This window comes from Coturnix japonica, chromosome 12 (assembly GCF_054131305.1).
Source record: "Coturnix japonica strain WE chromosome 12, WE-NBRP24, whole genome shotgun sequence".
NCBI classification, from domain to species: domain Eukaryota; kingdom Metazoa; phylum Chordata; class Aves; order Galliformes; family Phasianidae; genus Coturnix; species Coturnix japonica.
The window spans coordinates 21,816,832-21,840,009 of record NC_140674.1 but is presented as its reverse complement, the minus strand read 5'-3'; the positions used below and the strand labels follow the sequence as shown (position 1 = coordinate 21,840,009).

The 23,178-nt window shown below is 52.8% G+C and overlaps 1 protein-coding gene across 2 annotated transcripts in view; it reads left to right on the top strand.

Annotated features, from left to right (window-relative positions):
* Positions 1-5,764: 5,764 nt before the first annotated feature.
* KCNAB1 (potassium voltage-gated channel subfamily A regulatory beta subunit 1) overlaps positions 5,765-23,178 on the top strand; it is a 33,672-nt gene continuing 16,258 nt past the window's right edge. The window contains exons 1-2 of one of the 2 annotated variants that reach the window (XM_015872119.3): positions 5,765-6,085; positions 23,085-23,128. In XM_015872119.3, the coding sequence (XP_015727605.2) occupies positions 5,853-6,085; positions 23,085-23,128 (277 nt within the window). In that variant the 5' untranslated portion in view covers positions 5,765-5,852. Of the gene's footprint in view, positions 6,086-11,847; positions 12,587-23,084; positions 23,129-23,178 lie in introns of those variants that run through there. The other variant, XM_015872120.3, reaches the window with a different exon arrangement.

Sequence of the window (23,178 nt, the reverse complement as noted above, 5' to 3'; positions counted from 1 at the left end):
AACTTCCTTCCTTGTTTTTGTTTGGGGTTTTTTAAGCCAGAAGGGTGAATATTGAAATGTTTAGCATCAACGATTGCACTATGATTGAAAGGTCTTACAGAAATGACGTTTGTGGTCTTTATCTTCCCTTGTTGACACCTGTGCCATGCATTGTAGAAGTGGGTTGTTCTTAGGAAGGTCAGTGATGTTATCCCAGCGGTTCTGTGTGTATAGGACAGTCAGAAGTGGAGAGAAACATAAATACTCTGTTCACTTCCTTAAAAGCCTCCATTTAGCACATAGTTTACAATCTAATACCTGTAGCTGCCCTGTACGGTTGTTCGCCTCGAACCTTCAGTAGAACATGTCAGCGGTTAGAGGGATTTGTATTGGGGGCGTTCCCCGTCATTCTCAATTTTTAACCTTTTTTCTGCTTGTGAAATGATAAAGTACTGTGAGCCTTAATTTTTATCCACAAATAAAAATATTATGTTTGAACACCAGTGTGATGTGTTTCCTAGGGCTGTTTGTGGCCCATCCCTTTGGGGCTGCTGCTCTGTTGTGTGCAAGGTGGTGTCCCACAGCTGCCCCTTCTGTGTGTCCCTGTGGGGTGAGGGCAGCTCTGTGCTGCTGCCTTCTGCTTGTGTTGGTGCTGGGCTAGAGGTAACTCTTTCCTGAAATGCGTGTGATGCAGGATGAAGAGCTCATGGCCCTGTGTGCATTAGGGGCTGTCCCTGTTCTGGTGATGCATTCCTTAATTGCTGGCTGCTCCTGGTGCTCAGTGATCCCGCTTGAGGACTGCCAGGTGAAAAAGGCATTAATTAACATCACCTGCATTTCTTTGTGCTTGGGTGTGATGTTTGGCTCCGGGCTGACTGCTAAAAATTCCACGGGAAGATAAAAGACTGCAGGGAGCTGCTTCCTCATCAGGTTAATTGCGGCAGATGGACTCACTGAGAGAGGAGCGTCAGTGCTGGATGTGTGCGGTGTGCAGCCATGCCAGGTGGGCGATGAACAACAGCACCCGTTAGCCTCTGCTGCCTTTAATTGTGCTAATTGCCTTTGGCCCACGTGTGACAGTCTGTGCTAATCACAGAGGCACTGAGTCTGGAAATGACCTGTATGCTCCCCAACCCCAGCACACCCCCAACCTGCCCACTGCCCACGTCTCTCAATGCCACATCTCCATGTTCCTGAGTTACCTTCAGGGGCTGCCACCCCACCACTGCCTGTGCCTGTGCCCAACTGGTCCGTAGACAAGGGATATTTCCTAATACTTGACCTGGAAGATGTACCTCTAACACAGTGTTAAGATTCAAAGTTGGCTGTACGATCAGCAGCACAAACAGGAATTCTCTGAAACATCTGCCTTTCTCTTTAGAGCACTGGGCACAATCTGAGTCGGAGCTGCTGTGCCTCTGGGCCAGGCACAGGGTCTGCTGAACTGCTGGTTGTGCAGGGGAGGCACTCAACCAATTAAGCATCCTGATGAATCTTTCCCTGATGAGGTTCTAATTACCTTAGGTAGAGGATAGGGTGTAGAGAGATTGCTGCTAGCCTGGAGGCTATCACTTAGGCTTTTGCTAATTGGATCCTGCATTTGAAAATTACTTGGCTCCTATGGGGTGAAATCTATATGTTTCTTAGCTATCACTTACAGCTGTTTTCCAGCTCAACCTGTATCTGCACAAGGCTTGCGTTTTTCTGCTAAAAACCTCTGTGCAGGACCTTGCAGTAAGTGCTGCCCACGCGTCCTGCTTGGGGTATGTCTGTATGCAGGCAGGTTCAAGGGACATGTGCTTAGCTGGAGAACCTGGGGGGATGCTGATAGAGAGCATGGTGTGGGGCCTGAAACGCAGGGATTCATCTTAAGAGAGTTTTGAATTTAGGGGCAGATATTGCTGGAACTGCTGGAGAATTGTTAGATCAGAATCTGCGTCCTGTGTTTTGGAATGGGGCAGAAGAGATCTCTTGTGGGGGGGACGTGCAGGTGGCACAGAACTGTTCAGGAGGTACAAAAAGCAAAATGAAAAGGAAAACACTTCTAAATGCAAACTGTGTGGAGTGCATTAATTCACCATGGAAACCTAATGCTCTTCTGAGCAGAAAGCACCTATTGGAGGCTTTTAGAAACGATTCTCTTATTTACATCTGAAAAGTACTGGGGTTGAGTAAAGTGGTGTCTGAGCCACAGGAAAACGCAGGTTGGGTGTTAGGAAAATAATATTCTCTGGAAGGGCGGTGATGCAGTGGCACAGCCGCCCACTGAGGGGGGGGTCACCATCCCAGGAGGTGCTCAAGAGCTGCAGGGATGTGGCACTGAGGGATGTGGGCAGGTGGGCTGTGCTGGGTTGGACATCTTGGAGGGCTTTTCCAGCCTTCGCAGCTCTTTAAAATTGCTGCCGTGCACCTGCCAGGTGGACAAGGGCTGTTAGCAGGACGTTCTGCTTCCAGACTAGCAGCACATTGCTTGTTTGTACTTGCAATGGGACCCTTTGTTTCACTGAGTGCCTGGACCTTGCCACACTGCAGCCCATGTCAGACTCACACCCGTGCAGCTCAGTGCTGAGCATGCAGCACCAGTGATGTTAATCTGTGTCAGAGTGACTGTGTGATGCTGGCAAGGGGGGGCTCACCCAGCTCAGCTCCCAGTGCCCATCAATGTTTAATGGCAGCTGGGCGGCTTGGCTTGCAGGCAAGTGATCCTGCTGCATGTTTTATGGGGCAAGCAAGCAGCTCCAGTGGCATTACTGACCCATGGCACGTGGTGGGATGTGCACTGTCACAGGTCTGCTGTGAGACAAACAATGCTCCGTTAGGGAGGAACAAATAGCCAGCAGGTGCTGCAATGTGGTTACCTGTGCGGTGACTGATCCCTGCTCCAGGCCTTTGTTTGGGAACAACTGCGTGGTGCTGTGGTTGGGTGAGTGGTAAACATGAAAAGCTGGTGAGCTCACCGTGTGTTATGCAAATGCTTCAGAACTTTGTTTTGCTTTTCATAGAATCTATCACAGAATCACAGAATGGTTTGAGTTGGCAAGGTCCTCTGATGGCCGTCAGTCCAACAGTGCACAGGGATGCCCACAGCTCCGCCAGGTGCTCAGAGCCCCATCCCCTGACCATGGGTGTCTGCAGGGATGGGTCAGCAGAGCTGGATTTTGGTAGGCAGCTCCCAGAACTTGAACAATTTTATGAAGCCTGAACGACATCGGTGAAAGGAGTGTGTGACTGCCTGAGTGGCTCAGGGCTGGCTTAGAGGCTCCTGGAAACCTTCTCCTTTTTGGGAAGTGCTATGAAATGTACTGACATGTGGGATAGCATTGTAGAACTGCACCATGTTTAACATCCTAAGTGCCCTTAGATTGCTTTTGGCCTCCCTCTTTCTCCTAATACAGGGCTGGCCATGCTCCTGAATGCCTGGTGTGGTTTGTTCCACAACCCCTTATTTCAAGACAGAAGGAAGCATGTTCAGACCGAGCATCCCTTCCTGACCAGATCTTCCTCAACACTGCTCTCTCCACAATCAAACCAATTAGTGAGAGCCCCAGCTTTGCTCTCCTCTGCAGGGCAGCCACGGCTGCATGGATGGAGGCCGCTTTGTGGTGAGGACCACGCTGGGCTGTGCAGCCCAGGCCCGCAGCGGTGTGCCTTTCAGCCCCTGCAGGACGCCGTACAGATGTTTCCATGCAGAGGTCACAGCTCCCCTTTCGGGTTAAGCTCTGCGGCCACGTATCTAATTACGGCTCTGAGCTGGCAGAGGGTTATAGAGGGAGGACGGTGCGTGCCACAAATCAGTTTAAATGATTTGAGGGCAGCAACTGCGCTCGGGGCCGAACGCGGCGATGCTGGCGGCACGAACGGGCACCGTGGGCAACAAGAACGCGGAGGAAGCGCTGAAGCTGCGGAAGCAATCGGTGCTGTCCCTGAGCAGCAGGGAGCGAGCCTCACGTGGCAGCACCGAGGGCACCAAGGAGGCACGGGCAAAGCTGGCGGCACAGCAGCGGGCACGGCGCCTGGCACTGCTGCGGGAGCTGGAGATGAGCTGGTACCTGCGTGGCTGTGAGCTCTCACACGAGCACACCGTCGCCTACACCACCGGGATGCCGCACAGGTAGGGCAGCCCGCGGCGCGACAGCGGTACTGCTGATAGCAGCAGTGATGGGAGCTCAAGGCAGCAACAGCCATACAAACATCGGCAATGAGAGCTGCAGCCCTAACAATATTGATAACAACTGCGATAGCCATAGCAACGCTTATGTCAACTATGATAAGAATAGAAGGATTTTGGCTCTGTGATTTCCAGATTTCCATTTCCAACTGTTGGGGGCTTGTTATCCCTGGACTATGGTGAACTGGAATCACTGACCTTGTCACAGCTTTGCTTCTCAGCTCCCAGATTTCACGTCCAAACCCACCTGTGATAATTTGGGCCCATCCCTGGTGTCTGTGGTTGCATCTGGTTGGGGTCAGAAGTGGCTGCAGGTGTGTGGGGTGGTGTGGGTGACAGGGGAACATGAAAGGAAAGTGGTGTATAACCACGAGAGGTGAAGAAAGCAGCAATTCAGTGTGAAGCTGTCAAACCACTCACAACAAAGGAAGCCCAAACATCTCCACAGGCTGAGACCAGGTGGTGGCTGCTCTATGGCACCACAAAGCCACGGGCATGGGGATAACTTCTGGGATAGGTGAATTTTTCATGACACTGAGCGGTGCCGGCCCCTATGGCTCTAAACCAGAGAAACTCCAATGTCTGAAAACAGCAGAGTGGCTTGTGGGAGTATTTCTTTGCCTTTGGTTCATCTTGCTTTAGAGATGAGCAGAGAGCTGGATCTGACAGGATGTAAAATGGAGAGATTTGGTGTAGGAGCTCGGATGGGGTGGATTCTTACATGTCCCAGCATAGCAGTGTGGGGAGGATGGATAACCCACATTTCCATGCGCAACTCCTCTCTGTGACATTGAATTATAATCTTTTAAAATATGTTTTCTTTTTTAGCTCAGCCCTTGTTTATCTGCTTTGAAAGCTTTAAGGATTAGCAGAGTGCATGATATATCCATCACTTGATTATTTAACTGATATTTCAGATGTATTTGGGATTGAGAGTAGAGCCGGGAGGTGGGCTGGGTGTTTAAAATGTAGGAGCCTGGGAAACCTGCATCCTGTGCTGCTCACCAGACCCAGGCACTGCTGGGCCTGCCCTGGCCATGGTGTGCTGGAGGTCTGCTGGTGCCCCCAAGCCCTGCACTGTTTCCTGGGGATGCAGGAGGTTTCTGTATGGGGTGCACTTAAGTGAAACAGCTGCAGGCTGTGAGACCTTGGATCCCAGCCTTAAAGCCTCTGTGTTGGGTCAGAGGATAATGCAGCACTCAACACAGCTCAGTATTTCCTCTGTCTGCTTGGGTTATTTGTCTCTGTGGGGCTTTGGCTGCCTCATTCCCCTGCATGTGCTCACAAACAGCATCCTCTTGGGCCTTTGGCACGTAGCAGTGGGGGATTACAGAGCACTTAACCTGGGTTATGGCAGTTTACACCGGAGCAGATAAGCCTACCAGGTTTGAAGGAGCCATGTAGGAGACGCTTGCAGCACTCATCTCTCCATCCCAGGCCTCAAATAAACTCTAGGAGAATATTCTTTTTGACATCTGTTGGCCTTGGGTTGAATCCCAAACAAATATTTCCCATTCTCTAAATATAAGACCTGGGAAACAGATTCAGCACTCCGTTCCCACTGGCAGCTCTCGCCCCTCAGAGCCCTTTCCTGTTATAGGCTTCAGCTGACAGAAGGCACTGCTGTCCCAGCCAGAGCCCACTTGGTTTGGAATGCTCCCCTTGCAACAACACAAAGGAAAGTGCTGCTGCATGGTGTGGGGCCATGCACTTGTACAAGCCTTCCTGTGCTGGCATCCCACCCCACAAACCGGCTCTGCAGAAAGCCAGCGAAGTGCTGCGGGGCAAAAAGCCGAGCACAGCCCCCAGAGACCACCCCACAGCTGGGGCAGGAAGAGTGAGTGGGGCCAACGAGCGGAGGCAGCTGGAGAAGTTCCTCCATGTGCATGGGCTGTCACTGCATGAGAGCATCCAGGCGCAGGCGGGGATGGTGTACAGGTATGGACAGAGTTTGCACAGTGAGGCTGACTGAGCTCCCTGTGTCCTAGAGCAGGTGGGTTGCTAGGACTCAGGGGATGCTGTAGTGGCTGTTCTCTGCATGGTTTGAAGTTTGCATGGCCTTGAGCAATGGCAAGTGCACAGGGATGGCTTTAATCCTGGGGGTGCTCGGGATGGGCAGGATGGGACCCTGGGCAGCCAGAGCTGCCCCAAGCCTGGGGTTCTGCTCTCAGCTCTGTCTCTGTCTGTCACCCTGCATGCACCTTGGCTGCTTGGCTTACAGGCTGCTCTTCATCCATCAGAGCCTTTAACAAGATGGAATAAAGTACTACAATACAGTTAATTTCTGCTGAAGATGATGGATTCTAGCAAATCCATACTCCTGATTCCATGCATTTCTCACAGCTGACAGCAGCAGCCATGATATGTTGCGTCTCACACAGCCCATCCCCAGCAGAAGGAATGCTCTGCAGGGCCATGTAGAACTTCTGGTACATGCCGTGGGGATTCTTGTTGTTACCTGGGGGCTTCTGATGCCTATTTTCTGTAGATTTCTGTTCCGCTTTGGGCAAAGACTCACTGTGTGAGCACTTCTCCTTCCCAGCATGGCTCAGTCACCTCCCAGAGCTTTCTTCCCATAGCTGTAGGTCTGATCTACAGACAACAAATAAAAAAACACCCACCCACCCCCAACTTTTTAATGAAGAGCTATTTAATTAATTGTAGTAAACAAAAGAACTGTTAATAAGAAACACTGCCTAAATGCTCATAAGCTGGTTTGTTTATAGGGCGATTAGTTCCTTCCCCTTTCATTGCTGCAGCAAATGCAGCTTAGTTCAGCCTGTTACAGAACAACAGGCAGAGCAGCCGTGCGTTGCATGGCTTTGTTGCTGGCACTAACAGCACTGCTCTCAGATGGAGCATGGTTGCTGCCGCCCAGCCTGAGCTGCTGGTTTCAGAGCACAGCTGTGTTCTGCTCACTGGGACGTACCTCACAACATTGATATCTTCCCCATCCTGGTGCAGATCGATGCTGTGGCTGCACCCAGCTGTGCCCTTTGTTCACCGCCAGCTGTCCTTTCTGTTAAGTGATTTCTCTTCCTGAACTATGGCTCTTCAATGCAAGGCAGGTATTCCCATGCCCAGCCATCTTCCAAATGATTTCTCTTTCCTCTCTTTGCTTATTGTTCACGTTATTTTTGTACAGCTTTATGCATGAATGGACAAGGTGGGCAAAGAGCAGCTGCATGGACAGGGGACAGGGGACCCCCAGTGTGCACGGTGTGGGGCCTCCTCCCAGCACAGCAGGGCAGGGGTCTCCTGTCCCAGCAAGCCACCCAAATGCACACCCATGCTCTTGCACACGTGTGCATGCACACATACTTCCCTATGAAGTAATCTACTCCGAAGCCTCTGAGCTCCCCTGAGCAAGCACATCTGTTCCCATCATCGGTAGCAAAGCCATTTGCCCACCTGCTTCTGCTCCCAGAACACGTGGCATCTCCAGCACTGCACTGGCAGGGAGTGGGAGCTGTTTGCAGAGCTCCCAGTGTTTTAAATGCCCCTTTTCAGACCCCAGAATGCAGCTCTGTGACCCAATTTGCGCACAGGGATGTTTCCTCATTATTGATTCTAGTCTGTGTGCCTTCAATCATCATCAGTGAATTATCAGCCCTGGATTCCTGAGCAGAGCGTGTGATGTCCTGGGGAGATGCATGGAGGGGATGTGATGGGGAGTCGGATGCCAGGCAAAATGTCCATGACGAAAAGCAATGTTCCTAAACCTACAGGCATCAGCTGCAGGGGGCTACGTGCTGGGGGAGCACAGCAGTGATGGAGCTGAGCGGGGATGCTGCACCCCATAGAAATACACTTTGTGCTTCTCCCTGAGCTGTGCTGCTGGTGCTTGGGCCAACGGCTGCAAAGGGGATTTGGTTCCCTCCTGCGGCTCCAGTGCCTGCTGACGCCTGATAAGCTCTACTGAATTTTCTGAGCGTGGTTTCATCGTCGCTTGGCTCTGTCCCCATTCTGGAAAGACCTGGGTAGCTGCAGCCGTGCAGGCACTGTCCTCTGCAGGGAGGCCCTGCACCCTTTGCTGGGTGACACTGCAGCACCTCGAGGGCTGTCCTTGGTGTCAGGGCCCGAAAATGTGAAGTATCTTTGTAAGGTGTTCTGCAGGTGAAAAAGGAAATATTCTTCCCAAAGGATTTTCATGGCAGTGGGGGGAGGTAGGAGTGCTGTCACCCCGGTGCTGCAGCAGCTCCATGCAGTGACCACAGCAGGTGCCCCTGGTCCTTTGGGAGAGCTTTGGTCTCAGTTGGAGTGCTCCATCTCTGTCAGACAGCACGAGGGCTGTAGGGTGGTTTCCCTCTGCCTGCTTCGTGGGATGGCAGGAGAAGCATGAAAGCTGGGGAAAATCTCTCTTTGGGAAGAGCATATTTCAGCAGTGCTTACTATACAGTGTTGGTTTAAGCAAAATTGCTGCGGGTGGAATGTGAAAGTGCAGCTCCACCAGTGCTGCAGCTCCTACAGGGGGTGCCCTGTGGGCTGGTGCTGGGGAGCCGTGCTCTGTGCTGTCCCCCACCCACTGCCATGCAGGAAGCTGCTCTTCAGCATCCCAGCCTCACACCTCAGAACATATTTCTATACATAAGTTTATTTAGAGATATGAGCTGTTACAAACTGCAGCCGGGCGGTGTTTGACGTGTATGGATAGCAGAATAATGTACGTAATTGCCTAAATTTACTATTCAATAAGCAGAGACAAGCTGGAAATACACAGCTTGGGCTGAGCTGCATTTGGAATAAATGTATTAATCACTGTGCGAGGAACCTTGGGAAGACTGCGTTGTCTGCACGGTGCAGTGTGTGGTGTAACAGAGAAGCGCTGGCTCAGTGCACACTGCTGGCCTCACGCTCCCTTCCTCACCCTGCCTGTGTTGTAGCACATCACAACAGCACCAACTAGAGAGGTGCAAGCACCTGCTGGGCTCATCCTGGAGGAAACCCCGACCTGCCCTTGGATGCAGTGGGGGCTGCAGTCAGCACTAGGCTGGGCCCAGGATGGGAGATGGCTGAGAATAGGCGACTATTTCCCTTTAGTGATACTTAGCTGTGTAAGTCTGTTCTGTAGGGTCAGCTTCTGCAGCTGGGCACCCAGCTGGCCTCCTGCTCTGCTCTGATTAGAATAACCCCAAATACTCTCTTTTCATGCTAGTTTTGGTTTGTCTATTGCTTCTTCACACCCCAAAGGAATGGTAAGTGAAGCTTGGGCTTGAGTTCCTGTGCCACAGCTGGGCAGCATTTGCCATCTCCCCTCCTTGGTGTTGATGATGCCATGGTACACCCCCATAGGAGCAGATCAGTTCTGTCCTGCAACCTCACCATGCTTGCATAGGAGTGATGTAGGGAGATGTAATGGAGCTTCTCCATCAGCAGGCAACCCAGCAGGAAGCCTGGTTGTTTCCTGCCCTGAGATGGAGCAGAACTGCACACACCATGTTCATAGCCAGAGCTTCCCAGGCGCAATTTCCCTTGGGATGTGTGGTGAGAATTCACCATGGGTGTCCTGCTGGGCTCAGGACACATTACCTGCTGCAGCCCCAACGCTGGGGTTTCAGTGGTGTGTGGGGATGGCTCCATGGAGGCCCAGCTGTTTCCAGGATGGGGCACAGGTTGGGTGGGCTCTGCAGTTCCTGTGGCCATGCCTTGGGACAGGACTGTGCCTACATGGCAGTGGTGGGGGAATGTCTGTCCTGCAGAGCTTTCTGAGATTAATCCCTGCCAGGTTCCTCCTCTTTGTTGCTTTCTGCTTTCTTCTCAGTGGTGCTGCCTGATTTGCAGCCTGCATGCAGCAGGAAGCCCCGTGGCTTTGGGCAGCCGAGCTCACAGGATGCCTTTTCCCTGCCAGCAGAGGAAAGAAAGCTGCAAACGTAGCAGCAGCGATGGTCACAGAGCAGAGCAGCGTGAGGAGCTTAAGGGCTGCTCTGTGCCGGGCAGCAGGGCTGGATGCTGGCTCTGCTTCTATGCAGAGCATTGCTGCGGCCGAACAGTTCTCCAAAGGTGCTTCGGAGCTGTGCGCAGTGCAGGAGCTGTCCAAGCAGAGCTGGGGGGAACCAGGGGAAAGAAGATGGAAAAGGCTGCTTGGGAGCGAGCAGGAAAACAGCTCCGGTTTCCCCTTTAATGTCGCACAGAGCTGTGCTGCACGGCACTGTGGCACACGGATCGCTTGGGCTGTGAAATAGAAGCTCAGTGCCTGCAGCACAGAGTGATAATGAGCGAGGAGTCGCTCTCCATCCCCCCTCCCCCCCATATGATAGATACACAGGCACAACTTCAATAAAATATAGCTAAACTGGAAATAACTTGCTGTCTTGTTGAAGAGCCTATGAGCAAAGAAACTTTGCCGAGGGGCTCATGTGACATTGGTGGGGCTGGGGCTGATCTCTATGTCACTGCCTTCTCCTGGCAGTGAAGGATTTCAGCTAAAGAGCTTAAAGCAGCTGAGATGGCATTGTTATTGGTGACCTGGATTGGGTCTGCACAGCCATGGATTCCTGCAGCCAGCTGAGCTCTGGCAGCAGCCGTCCTGAGAGCCCACCTCAGGCCCCAGATACATTCGGGTTGTGCTTTAAAAGCTGTGTTAGGCTGCTCAGTGTGTTTGCATAACGATTAAAAGCATAACATATCAATTTCTTGGTTAATGTGCAACACTTCAGGTCTGTGCAGAGCTGCCCGGGCATGGGCTGTGACAGGGAAGAGGGCACTGCTTTGAGGCTTTTTAAAACTAAAGCTGATGACTTTATATCAAAGAGGTATCCCGCATTTTAAGTCTTTAGTCCAAGAGCAGTCTTGCCAGGAGTTGTTGCTTCTGGGGCTGAGTGGCTGGAAAGCTGCGTGGTGGGAAAGGATCTGGGGATGATGGTTGGCATGAGCCAGAAGTGTGCTGAGGTGGGCAAGAATACTGATGGCATTGTGGCCTGTGTCACTGCTGAGCTGTGAGGTGTCTGGAGCACAAGCCCTGCAGGGTGCAGCTGAGGGAATGGGGTGGCTCAGCCTGGGCAAGGGGAGATGGAGGGGACACCTCACAGCTCTCTCTAACTCCCTGAGAGCTGTGGTGAGAGGGGTCGGCCTCTGCTCCCAGGTAACAGTGACAGGAGGAGGGGTGATGGCCTCATGCCTTGCCAGGAGAGGTTCAGGTTGGATGTTAAGTGAAATTTCCTCTATGAAAGAGTGATCGGGCACTGTCACAGCTGCCCAGGGAGCGGTGGGCTCAACTTCCCTGGAAGGGGTCAGAACAGTGGAGATGTGGCTCTGAGGGCTGCTGGCAGTGGTCATGGGGGGTGGGTTGTGGTGTGCTTGCGCATCCTAACCCAGCTCTAGTGGTTGGCAGCCCTTCCCATGGCCAGGGGCTGGCACTCAATAGTCTTTAAGGTCCCTCCCAGCCCAAGTCATTCAATGATCTTGGAGGTCTTTTAAATCTTGATGAGCCTGTGATTCTGTGATTCTCACCTTGGGGTCCCTCTGCATAGCACAGTGTGGGCAGTAGTGTCAGTGACCCTCAATGCCACACTCCTTTGGATGTGTAGCAGTGTTTATTTGAGATTGGCAGCATTCATTTATTGATGATTTTGCAGTAACTCGATGCCAAAGGTTGTGTCCGAGATGGCGACTCCCAGGCTGTGAGCTCAGTCAGCCGCTCCCCAGCTTTGAGATGCTCGCCCCAAAGCCAGCCCTGCCCCCCATCCTCCACGCCCCACACCCACGGGTCCGTTCCCAGCAGGGGATGTTGGCTGCGCCGTGCGGGAGGCGTGGGGCAGGAAGGAGTTAACCCAGCGGCACTCCGGAGCACAGCGCTTGTTCTCGCCCTCCCCCTCTTTCTTTCTTTCTTTTTTTTTTTTTTTTTTCCTTTTTTTCCCCATGATTAGCCCATTTTCAACGTCAAGCCGCTCCGAGCGCCGCTCTCCCCTCCGCTTCTTCCACCGGTGCCTTTGTGCCCGTACAAAAGGCAGCTCCTCTCCCGGGGGTGCAGCGGTCCTGGGGGGGCTCCGGGCTCCCGGGTGGGCTCGGGGCGCTCCCGCACTGATGTAACGCGGCGGCGAAGCCTGCGAGCACTGGGGACAGCTCCATGTTCCCCCGAGCGCCCGACTAAAGGCGGATGCCGCTCCCCGACCCACCGAGGCCGTCGCCGGGGGAGGCGTGACCGCGAGCCGGGCTTGGGTTGGGGGCTTCTACCCGGCGGCGTGCCCCAGCCACCGGCTCCCCTGGGCCGTGGGGCGCGATGCAGGTGTCCATCGCCTGCACGGAGCACAACCTGAAGAGTCGCAATGGGGAAGAGCGGCTCATCAGCAAGCAGAACGCCGCTGCTCCCAACGTGGTGAACGCGGCCAGGGCCAAATTCCGGACGGTGGCGATTATCGCCCGCAGCCTGGGGACCTTCACCCCTCAGCACCACATCTCGCTCAAGGAATCCACCGCCAAGCAAACTGGCATGAAATACAGGTACGGTCGCGGCACCCATTGTTCGGTTGCGGTGTGTAATGACGGCTCTTTGCTTTGCAGCTCTATAGAATTTCCTCTCCGGATGCCTCTGGTGTCAGAGCTGCTGAGATTCAGGGGATCTTTAAACCTCTGCATAACCAAACAGCATTTGTGTGCTAAGGCTTCTGCCAGCGTGTGTGCTTGCGATACTGTACAAAGAACACCCGTGTGGGCTGTAAGGGATACTTGTGAATTTATGGCACTGCTATTAAGATGGTTCCCATGAAGTGCTTGACATAACTTACACCGGTATTAATGAGCAGAATCAATTAGCAAAGCACGTTGGAGGCTGGACAGGAAAAGTTCATTTGCAGCGTGCACGGAGTGAAGGGAATCAGCTGTCCTCAGTGCCACTCCATCCCAGGGACTGCTCACAGACTTCAGCCCGGGCAGGGGAGTGAAATGCAGAAGGAAATCACAAGCTTTTCTACAGTGTGTTTTGCGCAGATTGCTCATAGCCTAGAAATGAAAACTGGTACAAGGCTGCTCCTTTGTTCCGAGATGCTCCAGCTGATGGGCTTCTCTGCCACACCTCCAGCTGAAAAATGAGGGCTCTTCTGGCTTTGTCACTTTGCTATTTTTGGTTGGGATGTCCCCTCGTCAGCTGCTGGGGGGCAGATCCTGACTGAGCAGAGCCCGTGGGGCTCAGGGCTCTGCAGCTCCGGCCGTGGGGCTGACACTGTGCCCTGTGCTGGGCTGCTGCTCGGCACCAGGTGTGTGCAGCACAGGGTGCACAGACACGTAGCATGTGGGATGCTCGCTGCTGTTTGCTGTGCGGTGTGGGTTTGGCCCCAGTGACTTCCCGGGGCCGTGCCTGCTGCCCTACACCGCTGTATGCACGAGCACGGAGCACTACAGATGTAACCCACTACCAAGTCACAGCTTCTGCTCGTTAGTATTGCGGACCATGTGCTAATTGTCAGTAGTTATCCTGACACGCTGATTTCCTGGGGCTCCCACAGTGACCAACACACGATGTGGCTGCACCTTCTGCTGCTACGCAGAGTTGGGGCTCTATAACTCATCCTGAGTTCAGTTCTGGGGAAGGTTTCTCCAGCGAGGGCTGAGCTCTGCCTCCAGCTGGTGGCTGGCACGGCTCCACCGGCTCCCGGCTGCGGGCAGCCTGGGGACTGCAGCAGGAATAGCATCACAGCTGTGACGGGGCTGAGGCTTTATCTTTGTGACTAATCCCTGGTTCTGCTCCCAAATCTCTCCATACCTAGAGGAGATTTCTCCCTCAAGAGAAGCAGCATGGGGGAAATGTGAGGAAGAGCTGCACAAAGCTCCCGGCTCAGCCCTGGTGCTGCTGGCAGATCAAGGTAACCTCTAATTAGGGAAGAGGCTTTCCAGCAGTGACTGAGCTGATGTTTCGTGTTCCTCTGTGGTTCCTCAATCTGAGGGAAATTCTGTGTCTGGAGAAGCCCAAGGCTTTCCCCAGCAGCTGCAATAGTAATGCTGTAAAGTCCTCAGCTCCCTTGTATTTCAGGCTGAAGTCCTTCCCAGTTCATTTTCTGCTCGCATTATGTCACTGCTGACAAGCTTTACAATGTGTGCTGCCTGAAATGACGTGCTACTTAGGATGCCTTTTGTTTTATGCTAAAAATACAGCACTCCAGCACTGCTGAGTACCTGCTCAGAGCACGGGGATGCTGTGGTTGGAGTGGATGTGTGTCATTGCCATAGGACATTGCCATGGGGCACGGCATCTCCATGGGGCATTGCCTTGGGGCATGACATCTTCTTACTGCAGCACATTATGGCATTTCCATGGAGCACTGCCATGGGGCACAGCATTGCAGGGAACGTGGTGCAGTGGATGGCAGGCTGTGCAGGGAGTGATCCTTGTCTTGCTGTCGTTGTGTACAGGGAGATGGTGACAGAGTGTTGGGGCCAACGGGAGCAGAGCTGGCACCAGGCTCATTTCTGGCTTTGCTCCAGATGAGAGAACAGATTGGAACATGCAATACAAAGCTCGCTGGGATAAGTGCATTCTTTTGGGAATGTCTGTAAATATTAGGATCCAGGTGTGTTCCCATGTGCACATTTCATTTGCTCCATCTCACTTCGTTTCCTTCATATCTAATTGTGGCATCACCCAGGCATCAAAACAGCACAAAGCAAGCAGTGCACAGCTTCAGGAAGCGAGCTGCCACGTGCCGTGAGCCCATGTGCTGTGAGCCCACGTGTGGCTGTGCCATGGAACCATCAGACGGGGTTTCCCCATGTCACCACTTGTGTCAGCTGCGTCACCATGGGGGCAGGATGGGGTGTGCCTGGCTGAGTGCATTGGGACTGTCTGGGAGTGCAGCATCCTTCCTCCTTGCCTGGAGGGGGTGTAGCTGCAGGGCTGCAATCTGTTGTATTGGCCCTGGGAGCAAAGCCCAAGCACAGGTGGGTGCTGTGATGGGTGTGGGACTGACATCTCCCTGCCCCTCCCCTCCCAGCTCTGTGCCATGGGGCAGAGCCATGGGGCAGAGTCCCGAGCTCTGTGAGGGAAGGATGACAAACAGGGTGCCAGAAAATCCCACTTTGTTGCCCAGATCAGTCTCCGGTGGCAAACACAATTGGTGCATACAGTGAGGATAAACCCTACTGCTGTCCCATTGTTCCCTCTGCACAGTGCTGCAGGGCACCCTCCCCTCACACCACGGCCCCAAACTGCCTCCTCCACTCCTTCTCCACGCACCATGGGCTGCAAGAGAACGTTGCAGTGCTGTCAGCGAGGTATGGATTTCCCATACAGACGCATTGCGTTAGGAATGCCAGCGCTGCATTGGCAAAGCCTTGTGGGCAGATGCCAGGCAGTGGAAGAGCGTGGTGCATGAGTTGGGTGAGCTCCTTGCTGCCGTGCCCTGCAGTGAGCAGGGATCTCCTCGTGGTGTTTTGGGGCCCGGGTCCTCCCTGCCCCTGCCTGCTGCTATGGGCGTCAGGCAGATGGCTGCCTTGTGTGCTCAGGGATTCATGGCTTTTGCTGCAGTTATGGGTAGCTTTAAGCACCGTCAGGCAACAGCCCAATTATTCTGCCACAAGGTTACATATTATTTCAATAGCTCTCCGGGATTGTTTTTATGGCTCATGGCCTGAGCTTCACTTTATTGCTGTAAGACCGCTCCAGTGAACAGGAAGGGTTTGCCTTTACATTCACAATGCATTTGCCCCCAGGACTGCGGATTTAATGGATCCAAAGGAGCCGCCTCTCCTCCTCCGGGTTCCATCTGCACAAAGGGGTTTTAGGTGAAGCTTTGAAGCGGAGCCTGTGGGTGGCAGCTGTGCCTCAGAACTGTGTGCAGGGTCTGCCACTGTCATCACTGGACGGGGTGTGACAGTACATGAGAGGAGTGCTGGCACGGGGTGCTGGCACTGGTGCCATGGGACAGTGGCACTGGGAGGCGATGAGCTCTGGGACTATAACAGGCAGCGTGGAGCGGTGCTGTGATGTAGCTGTGGGTGGCAGTGAGCAGAAGGGCAGCAGGCTGCAAGCTGCTGGGCTGCCGGCACGGATGGATGCCACATCCACTCCTGGGTTGTTCCTGCATTGGTTTTTTTTCCATTTAAGCACTGCTTGACAACATTAATCTAATGCTTAAATGGGCGGAAGAAAGGATGTGATGTAGAAACATTGCTAACTTAATTGCCAGTGAAGTGCACAGTTTAAGGCATTTTTAAGGTATTGTTTTAGCACGGCTATTTCGGCAGAGTCCAGTTGGAATTTCGAGCAGAATATTTGTATTTCAGACTATTGCTACAGCGTGAGAGAAGTGAGACATTCACCAAGGGTTGGACGGGACAGTGCTCAGTGCTCAGGAAGGATGCATGGCCCTGTGCAGTGCTCACTGTAGGGCCCTGCAGAGCTCCAGGGGTTTCGGAGAGCTGAGCCTCCACCTTTGTGCATGCAGTGCTTCCCACGCTGCAGGGAGCAAAGCTGGAGCGCAGAGCATGGGGAACTTGGGTGCATGTGGGACAGCAGCAGCGCTCGCTGCAGCCCCTGCACTTGCCTGTGGCCCATGCACTTCCCCTGATCTGCATTTTAATGCATCATCGGCAACTTTCTGAAGGATGCAGCCAAGAAAATTGCGGGCAATTTCAGCTCAGACAGCTGCCTCTATGCCTGCGGCTGTGTGCATGGTGGGAATGGTTTGGAATGTGTGAAGAGAGCCAGGGACAGAGCACAGCTGCACTCCAGCACCTGCAGCCCTGCACTGCCAACTACTGATAGAGCCATGAGCAATGGGGTTGTGTTGCTCATGAGTGCTCTGGGGGGCAGCTCCTTGCTCCAGCACTGCACTGGGCCCCAGAGCCACAGCTTCACCCTGCATGCTGCGAGCAGCCGGCCAGCACCACGGTCTGGGCCAGCACTTGTACTGCAAACTTTGCATGCAAACCCATCAGCAGACTGTCATGCTCCAGCGGTGCGAAGTGTGCAGTCTGTCACCAGCTCAGAACAGAAAGAGCAGCACAGCAAAGTCTGCTGGGTGCTGGGCTTCTGGGGGCGGTGGCTGAGCAGTGCCAGCAGCGCGGAGTTCTGCACCCACCCTTCTCCCTCCCTCCTGTTTCCACGCAGAGGAAAAGCTGTGGGTCACTGCCCTGCTGCCAGGCTCCTGCGGGAGCTCAGCCCAGAAGCTTTGCTGGGCCTTGCTGCTATGTGAAGCAGCTTCAGTTTGCAGGGAGCAAATTGCATATTTTATTCATTTTCTGTTCAAAAAGAAGCTGTTCCAAAGCAATAATGGGGATGTTTCTAAGCAACGTTGTTTTCCCCCTGCAATCCTCAGGAATGGTGGCATTTTTGTGCGTTTTGGTAACAATAAGTCAAACTGCAGATGATCCACAGGAAAGCCTACTCCTTCTTTCCCAGCTTTGCTTATGGGTTGGGATGCGGGCTGATAGGGTGCCAGAGGAGCCCAAGGCAGCCCTGGGGATGTGGGATCCTTGTCTTGGTGGCCAGCTGCCACAGGGACTTGTGTGGGATGCATCCCCTTGGTCTGTGTTACTGCTGGAGGTCAGCTGCTGTGGGCAGTGGCATCAACACAGGGCAAGGAAACCGGGGGTGGAAAGGGAGGAACAGTGTTATTGAAGCTCTTCTGAGCCTGATTATTCTTCTGTGGGTGTGGAGTCTGAAATGCTTTAGTCACCATGTGTGGTATTGCATAGATTTTATTTAAAACTTCTTTCTTGAAAAACAACATGTTTTTCTCTGTCTCATTTCTGATAGATAGATAGTTAAGTGCTCGGTGGATAGAGAGCTGGATGGGGAGATGGGTGAATAGATGGGACGTGGCTCAGAGGCTTGGTGGTGATGGGCTCACAATTGAACTTGGTGGTCTTAATAGTCCTGTCCAACCTTAATGATCCTGTGATTCCTTGATTCTATGGGTAGATCAGTGGATGAACAGATGGGTGGATAGCTGGATATATGGAGGGATAGGCAGGTAGATAGATGGGTGGGCAGACAGGCAGGTTGGATACCTTCACCTTGCTGCCTCCACAGCACTGTTGGAGGTCTCTAAGCCTTCAGCAGTGCTCACTCAGCCAAGCAGAGACAAGCAAAGCTGCAGGATCTCAGCAGCTCAGCCCTTGCTTGGTGACACAAAGTCTGACTCTTCTTTTTCTGCCTCTCCTGCACAGGTTGGGCTGGGACACCTGCAATGGGGGCAGCTGAAAATGCACCACACAGCACCTGGGATGGCAGGGGTTGTTTGTGGGGCAGCAGTGAGGTGTTTCTGCATAACCAGGTGTGTTTGTTCCTGATTGCTTTGTCCTACCATTGTAGCAGGCAGCAGCTGTTGGCTAATTAGCTGATTAAGCAGCACAGGAGGCACAGGCCATAAATCAGTGCTGGGAGGGCTGTTGGTTTTAGTTGTGTGACGGTGCTCCCTGCACAGAACCATGGGCCGTGCATCAGGTGCTGCCGGAGAGGTATGTGGGGGTCTGTAGCAGGGCCAAGGGTGTGGAGAACATCAGGTCTGCAGCAGGATACTGGGTGTGTTCTCCCTTCCCTGGGGGTACAGAAAGCCTAGAAGGGCCTAGGACATAGGAAGCTCAGAGTCAGGGATTGCAGTGATGCAGCTTGCAGTGATGCTCAGCACAGGGCTGTTCCCTGCAGCACTGCTGCCTCCAGCATTGCAGCTGTCACTAGGCTCTCCTACACATTCCCTTGCACTAGAGTTAATTAAAAATGGTTAATTACAATTGCTTTCTGCCCTGTGCCACAGGAGACCAGCGCTACTCTTGCCATATGGCACGGGCTGCATCTTGGGCTCGCTTTCTCCCCTTTCCCTTTAATTAAGGACATCATCAGCTCTGAGTGTCCCTGGGATGTGGCTGGGCACATTATGTCCTGCTGTGGCCCTCACCCCAACCCATAAAGCAGAAATAAATCACGTATTCCTTTTGGTCCTGCTCAGCTCTGAGTGCACTGTCAGCATTTCCTCTTTGGAGGAAATAATTAAACTCAAAGTGACCATGAAACACCTGGGGGAGGCATTGGCTGAGCACAGGGCACAGAGAGGAGCTGTGCCTGGGGTCTGCGCTGAGCACTCCTCACACCAGGCTGGTTTCACTTGAAAGGGTTTTTGTGAGCTTGGGTAAGGGGAGCCTCAATGAGCAGGGCTTATAATTGGCTGCCCCATGCACCCCTGAGTTAACTGGGGCAGGGCATCGCAGGGGAGGATGTTTCTTGTGCAAGAAATGATACAATGTTACTTAACAAGCTGTCTATACTAGAGATGGGAAGGAGCTTGCGTGCAGCTACTGCAAAGAGAGGACCTTCCTGAAAGAGTAATGGAGTGGAATTGAGAAGATAAAGCACTCAGGCTAAGTGTTGTGGAACAGCTGAGGCAACCCCAGGCCCTGGGAATGGGGAGAGCACTGAGCTGCAGCACCCATCACTGCCCACAGCCGCCTTCTACTCCTCCCTGCTGTGGGGTTTGCTCTGGGTTTTCTAAGGTACTGCATGATATCTGCTCTCTCTCACACTGTGCTGCTGTGTGTGCACCTGTACTGCAGGGCGGATGGTGGCAACCCCGAGCCGATGCAGTAGCTGTGGGTGCTGACAGAGGCACCTTCATTAGGGGAAAGTTGTAAAGGAGAAGTTAAAAGAAAACCCAGAACTGGAGGAAAGCTTTGCAACCCCTGCGGATGCCTTCATCCTGTGCATAGGGGAACCTGTGAGGCTGCAGGAAGCCAGCAGTGCCACCGGACATTGCTCCCCTCAGATCCCCATCTGGAGAAGGAGTTAAATGGCCTCAGGGAGCTGCAGTGCACTGTGATTAGTCTCACTTTTCGTTGCCAAATTTTCATCTTGGTTTTAAGCCTTCTTGTCTTTTTAACTAAAATTAACTTTTATTTCAGACGTAATCTGATCTTCCTACAGTGCCACATCACAAAGCAGCATCCCCTGGGGATGGTTTAGTCTTTGTTCTGAGATTCCTGAAAATAAGCCTCTTTTTTTCCCCCCTCCCTGAATTCTTACAGTCAATCTTTATCTTCGGTGCCTCTCATTACCCTGTTCTGCATTTCCTGTGCAATGCATTGCTTCCCCTCTTTGCCACTTCCCATTTCTGAACCCATCATCCCCTGTGGTTGGAAGCCACTGTCGTTGTCATGAACTTCAGCCACACCATGAGCTCCTCCTGCACGTTCTTTAGTTCTGATGCACCTCTCCACCCAATATCTGTATGGTTCTGCTCATAGATTTGCTTGCAGCAAAATGCCCAACAAGCAAAACAATCCCCCAGTTCTGTGGAAGTAAAAGGCTCTGCTTATTCAGCATCACAGCCAGGTCCAGAACCAAATTCTCTTTGGTGTGCATAATTCTGTGTGTGTTTAAAGGGCTGCAGAGTCTTTCCAAGGAGCCAGGTGCTCACTGATGCAGAATCCTGCTGACCACAATTGCATCATGACAGAATATCCCTGCTTTTTTTTTCCCTGCAGGCTCCATAAACTTGACCATATCTTGCAAGACTGCATCTTTCTATCTCTGCTCGGACATAAATCTTGCAAAGTTTAGGAGGGAAAAAGGTTAACAAATACTTCAGCCTGGAGTGTCCTCTCTCATAATGAGTGCATGGACTGCGGTGCAGTGATGGATGTCCCTCTGCTACTGCAGCTGTGGCACTTGGGGTCTGAGCTGGGTGCTGTGTCCCCCCTCTCCTCGTGTTGTTCCCCAACATCCTCAGCTTTACTGTGGGACTGGCTCAGGGCTGGTGCAGTTCATGCAGGGTGAGGTTCTTGGGGAGGTTTTAGTTCTCTTTTTCTGGAATTGAAGCCACTTGGCTTTAGGCTTTGTTTTTTATAACCAGGGATGTGGTGTGGAAAGCATCTCAGCTCCTGCTGATGGTGCTCCAGCCCTGCACAGTGAAGAGGTGGGAAAAGCAAGGAGAGCTGAGCATGCGAGTGAAGGATGGACATGATGGACCCATGCTGTGTACTCACTCCCTGTCCTGTGTGTGGGAAAGGCCTTTTCTTATCAATGTCCCAGGGCACAGCACTGTGATATGAGAAGTTGAGGCAGTTCCTGCTGGCTGGGTGTGCTCTGCTGCTCTGCACAGGGCAATGCCTGGTGCTGGGGGTCCTGATGGAAGCCATGGGGCTGGGCACTGCCAGGCACTGCTGCAGCTTCTGCCCTTTGGTTATTTGAAAACAAACCCCTGATTCCAGTTGGTGGTTTTGCAGCTTCCAGGTATGTGTGCATGTATATATGTGCATAGATAAATGTGCAGGTAATGTAGCCGTATCCAATTTGTCTACACATATGTGCACACTTGGAAGCTACAAGATGCAAGTTGAGATGTACGTGTATTTCTGCTTTACTTTGGCTTTTTTTAGGGGCTGAGAGGAGCCGGCTCTGGAAGGCTTTTGTTTGCTGAAAGCACCGAGCTGCCCCGGGGTGGTCCCCAAATCATTGGCCACGTGCTGCTGAGCAATGCGAGGGCTGTGCTGGAGGCAAGGAGCCCTGGGCAGGTGTTGATTCTGCTCTCTCTGTGGCTTTGTGTGTGGCCTTCCAGCCAACTGGAGCATGTGAATGGAGGGGCCGTGCCCAGGAGGGGGTTACAAGGCATTGGGGCAGCTGTGGTCCATCAACCCCGCTGAGCTCTGCGTACCTCACTCATTTAGTGCCAAACCTTATGGAGGATACACAGAGACCTTCTCTGCTTCTACATAAAGCAAATTCAATTAGAGCTGGATTCCTAATCTGTGTACCGTGTGCTGGATGCCCTCTCACAAGCTGAGCAGCCACCAGGTTCCATTTGCACTAAAAGGATTTGGCATTTTCAGCATTGGCTCTTTCCAATAGACATAAATTTTTCCAGCACCCCGGCCACGTGCACACAAAGCACATGGCAAGGACAGTGTTTAGGAAGCCAAACACAGTGTTTCTGCCCAGATCCATTAGCAGAGAGGGCTCTGCAAGGAGCCGGCTGCAGCTCGACCAGCAAAAGGCATTTTCCAAAGGCAGATGTGTGCTGGAAACACCACCTCTGCTGGGGTGATGTGACCCACAGCCCTGCTGCCGTGAGCTGCCAGATGCAGTACAGCCCTGCTTGGGGGCACGGGCAGCTGTCGTGTGTAGGTTGGCATGGCTGGTGCTGTCTGCATCCATTTGTTATGTAGGGATCCAGCAGTGTTCTCATGCAAAAGGACAAAAGAAGCGGAGCTGGTGCCAGCTTCAAGCCCACTGTGAGCCTGGGGCAGGTGGTGCTGCTCCAGTATCTAAATGCCAGCCCCCACTTTGGGGCTGTGCTCTGCAGTGGGTTTGGCCCATGTCAGTTGGGGGCCACATGGAGATGAAAGCACCCAAATGGTGCAGGACAACCACTGAGCTGGCTTTTGGGAGGGTGGGAGGGCAGGAGGGCTGTTCTGTTCTTTCTTTGGGCTCTAGTAATTCACAGAGAGCAGAAACAAAGCAGAGCAATTCTTCGCACAGCTCTGCAGTGGAAGTATGGAGGTGGCCCCCTGTTACACCTCGGGCTGACCAAGGAGTTGCACAGATCTGTCTGTGATGTGAAGGCTAAAGCAAGAGGCTGTAATTAGTGGGGTTTTTGTTACAGTTTTATGTTAGATGGGGCTGTAATTTGTGGCTGTGCTGGGTGAGAACTCTGACACAGGGAGCAGTACTGGGGGTGTAAGTGCTGCTATCAACCTTCCTACACACCGCTTCAAACCAAAAGGGGCAGATTTAGGCTGGATACAAAGAAAAAGCTCTTTGCAATAAGGGTGCTGAGGGACTGACTCAGGTTGCCTGGAGGGGTGTGTGCCCAGACCAGCAGACAGCCACAGTCAGGGGAAGGGCTAAAAGCACCTGATGGAGCTGTGGGTGCCCCTGTACTGCAGGGGATGGGACTGAGGGCATTTAGAGGTCCCTTCCTACTCAAACCATCCTATGAAAAGCAGTATTCTCCAGTTGCTTTACCCTGTCAGTGTCCCTGCTGGGTCTAACACTGTCTTGTTTCTTTTTTCCTAGGAATCTTGGGAAATCTGGACTGCGTGTTTCATGCCTCGGTCTGGGTGAGTGCATGGCCAGAGCCCCATGGCTTCTGCACAGATCTTTACTTGGG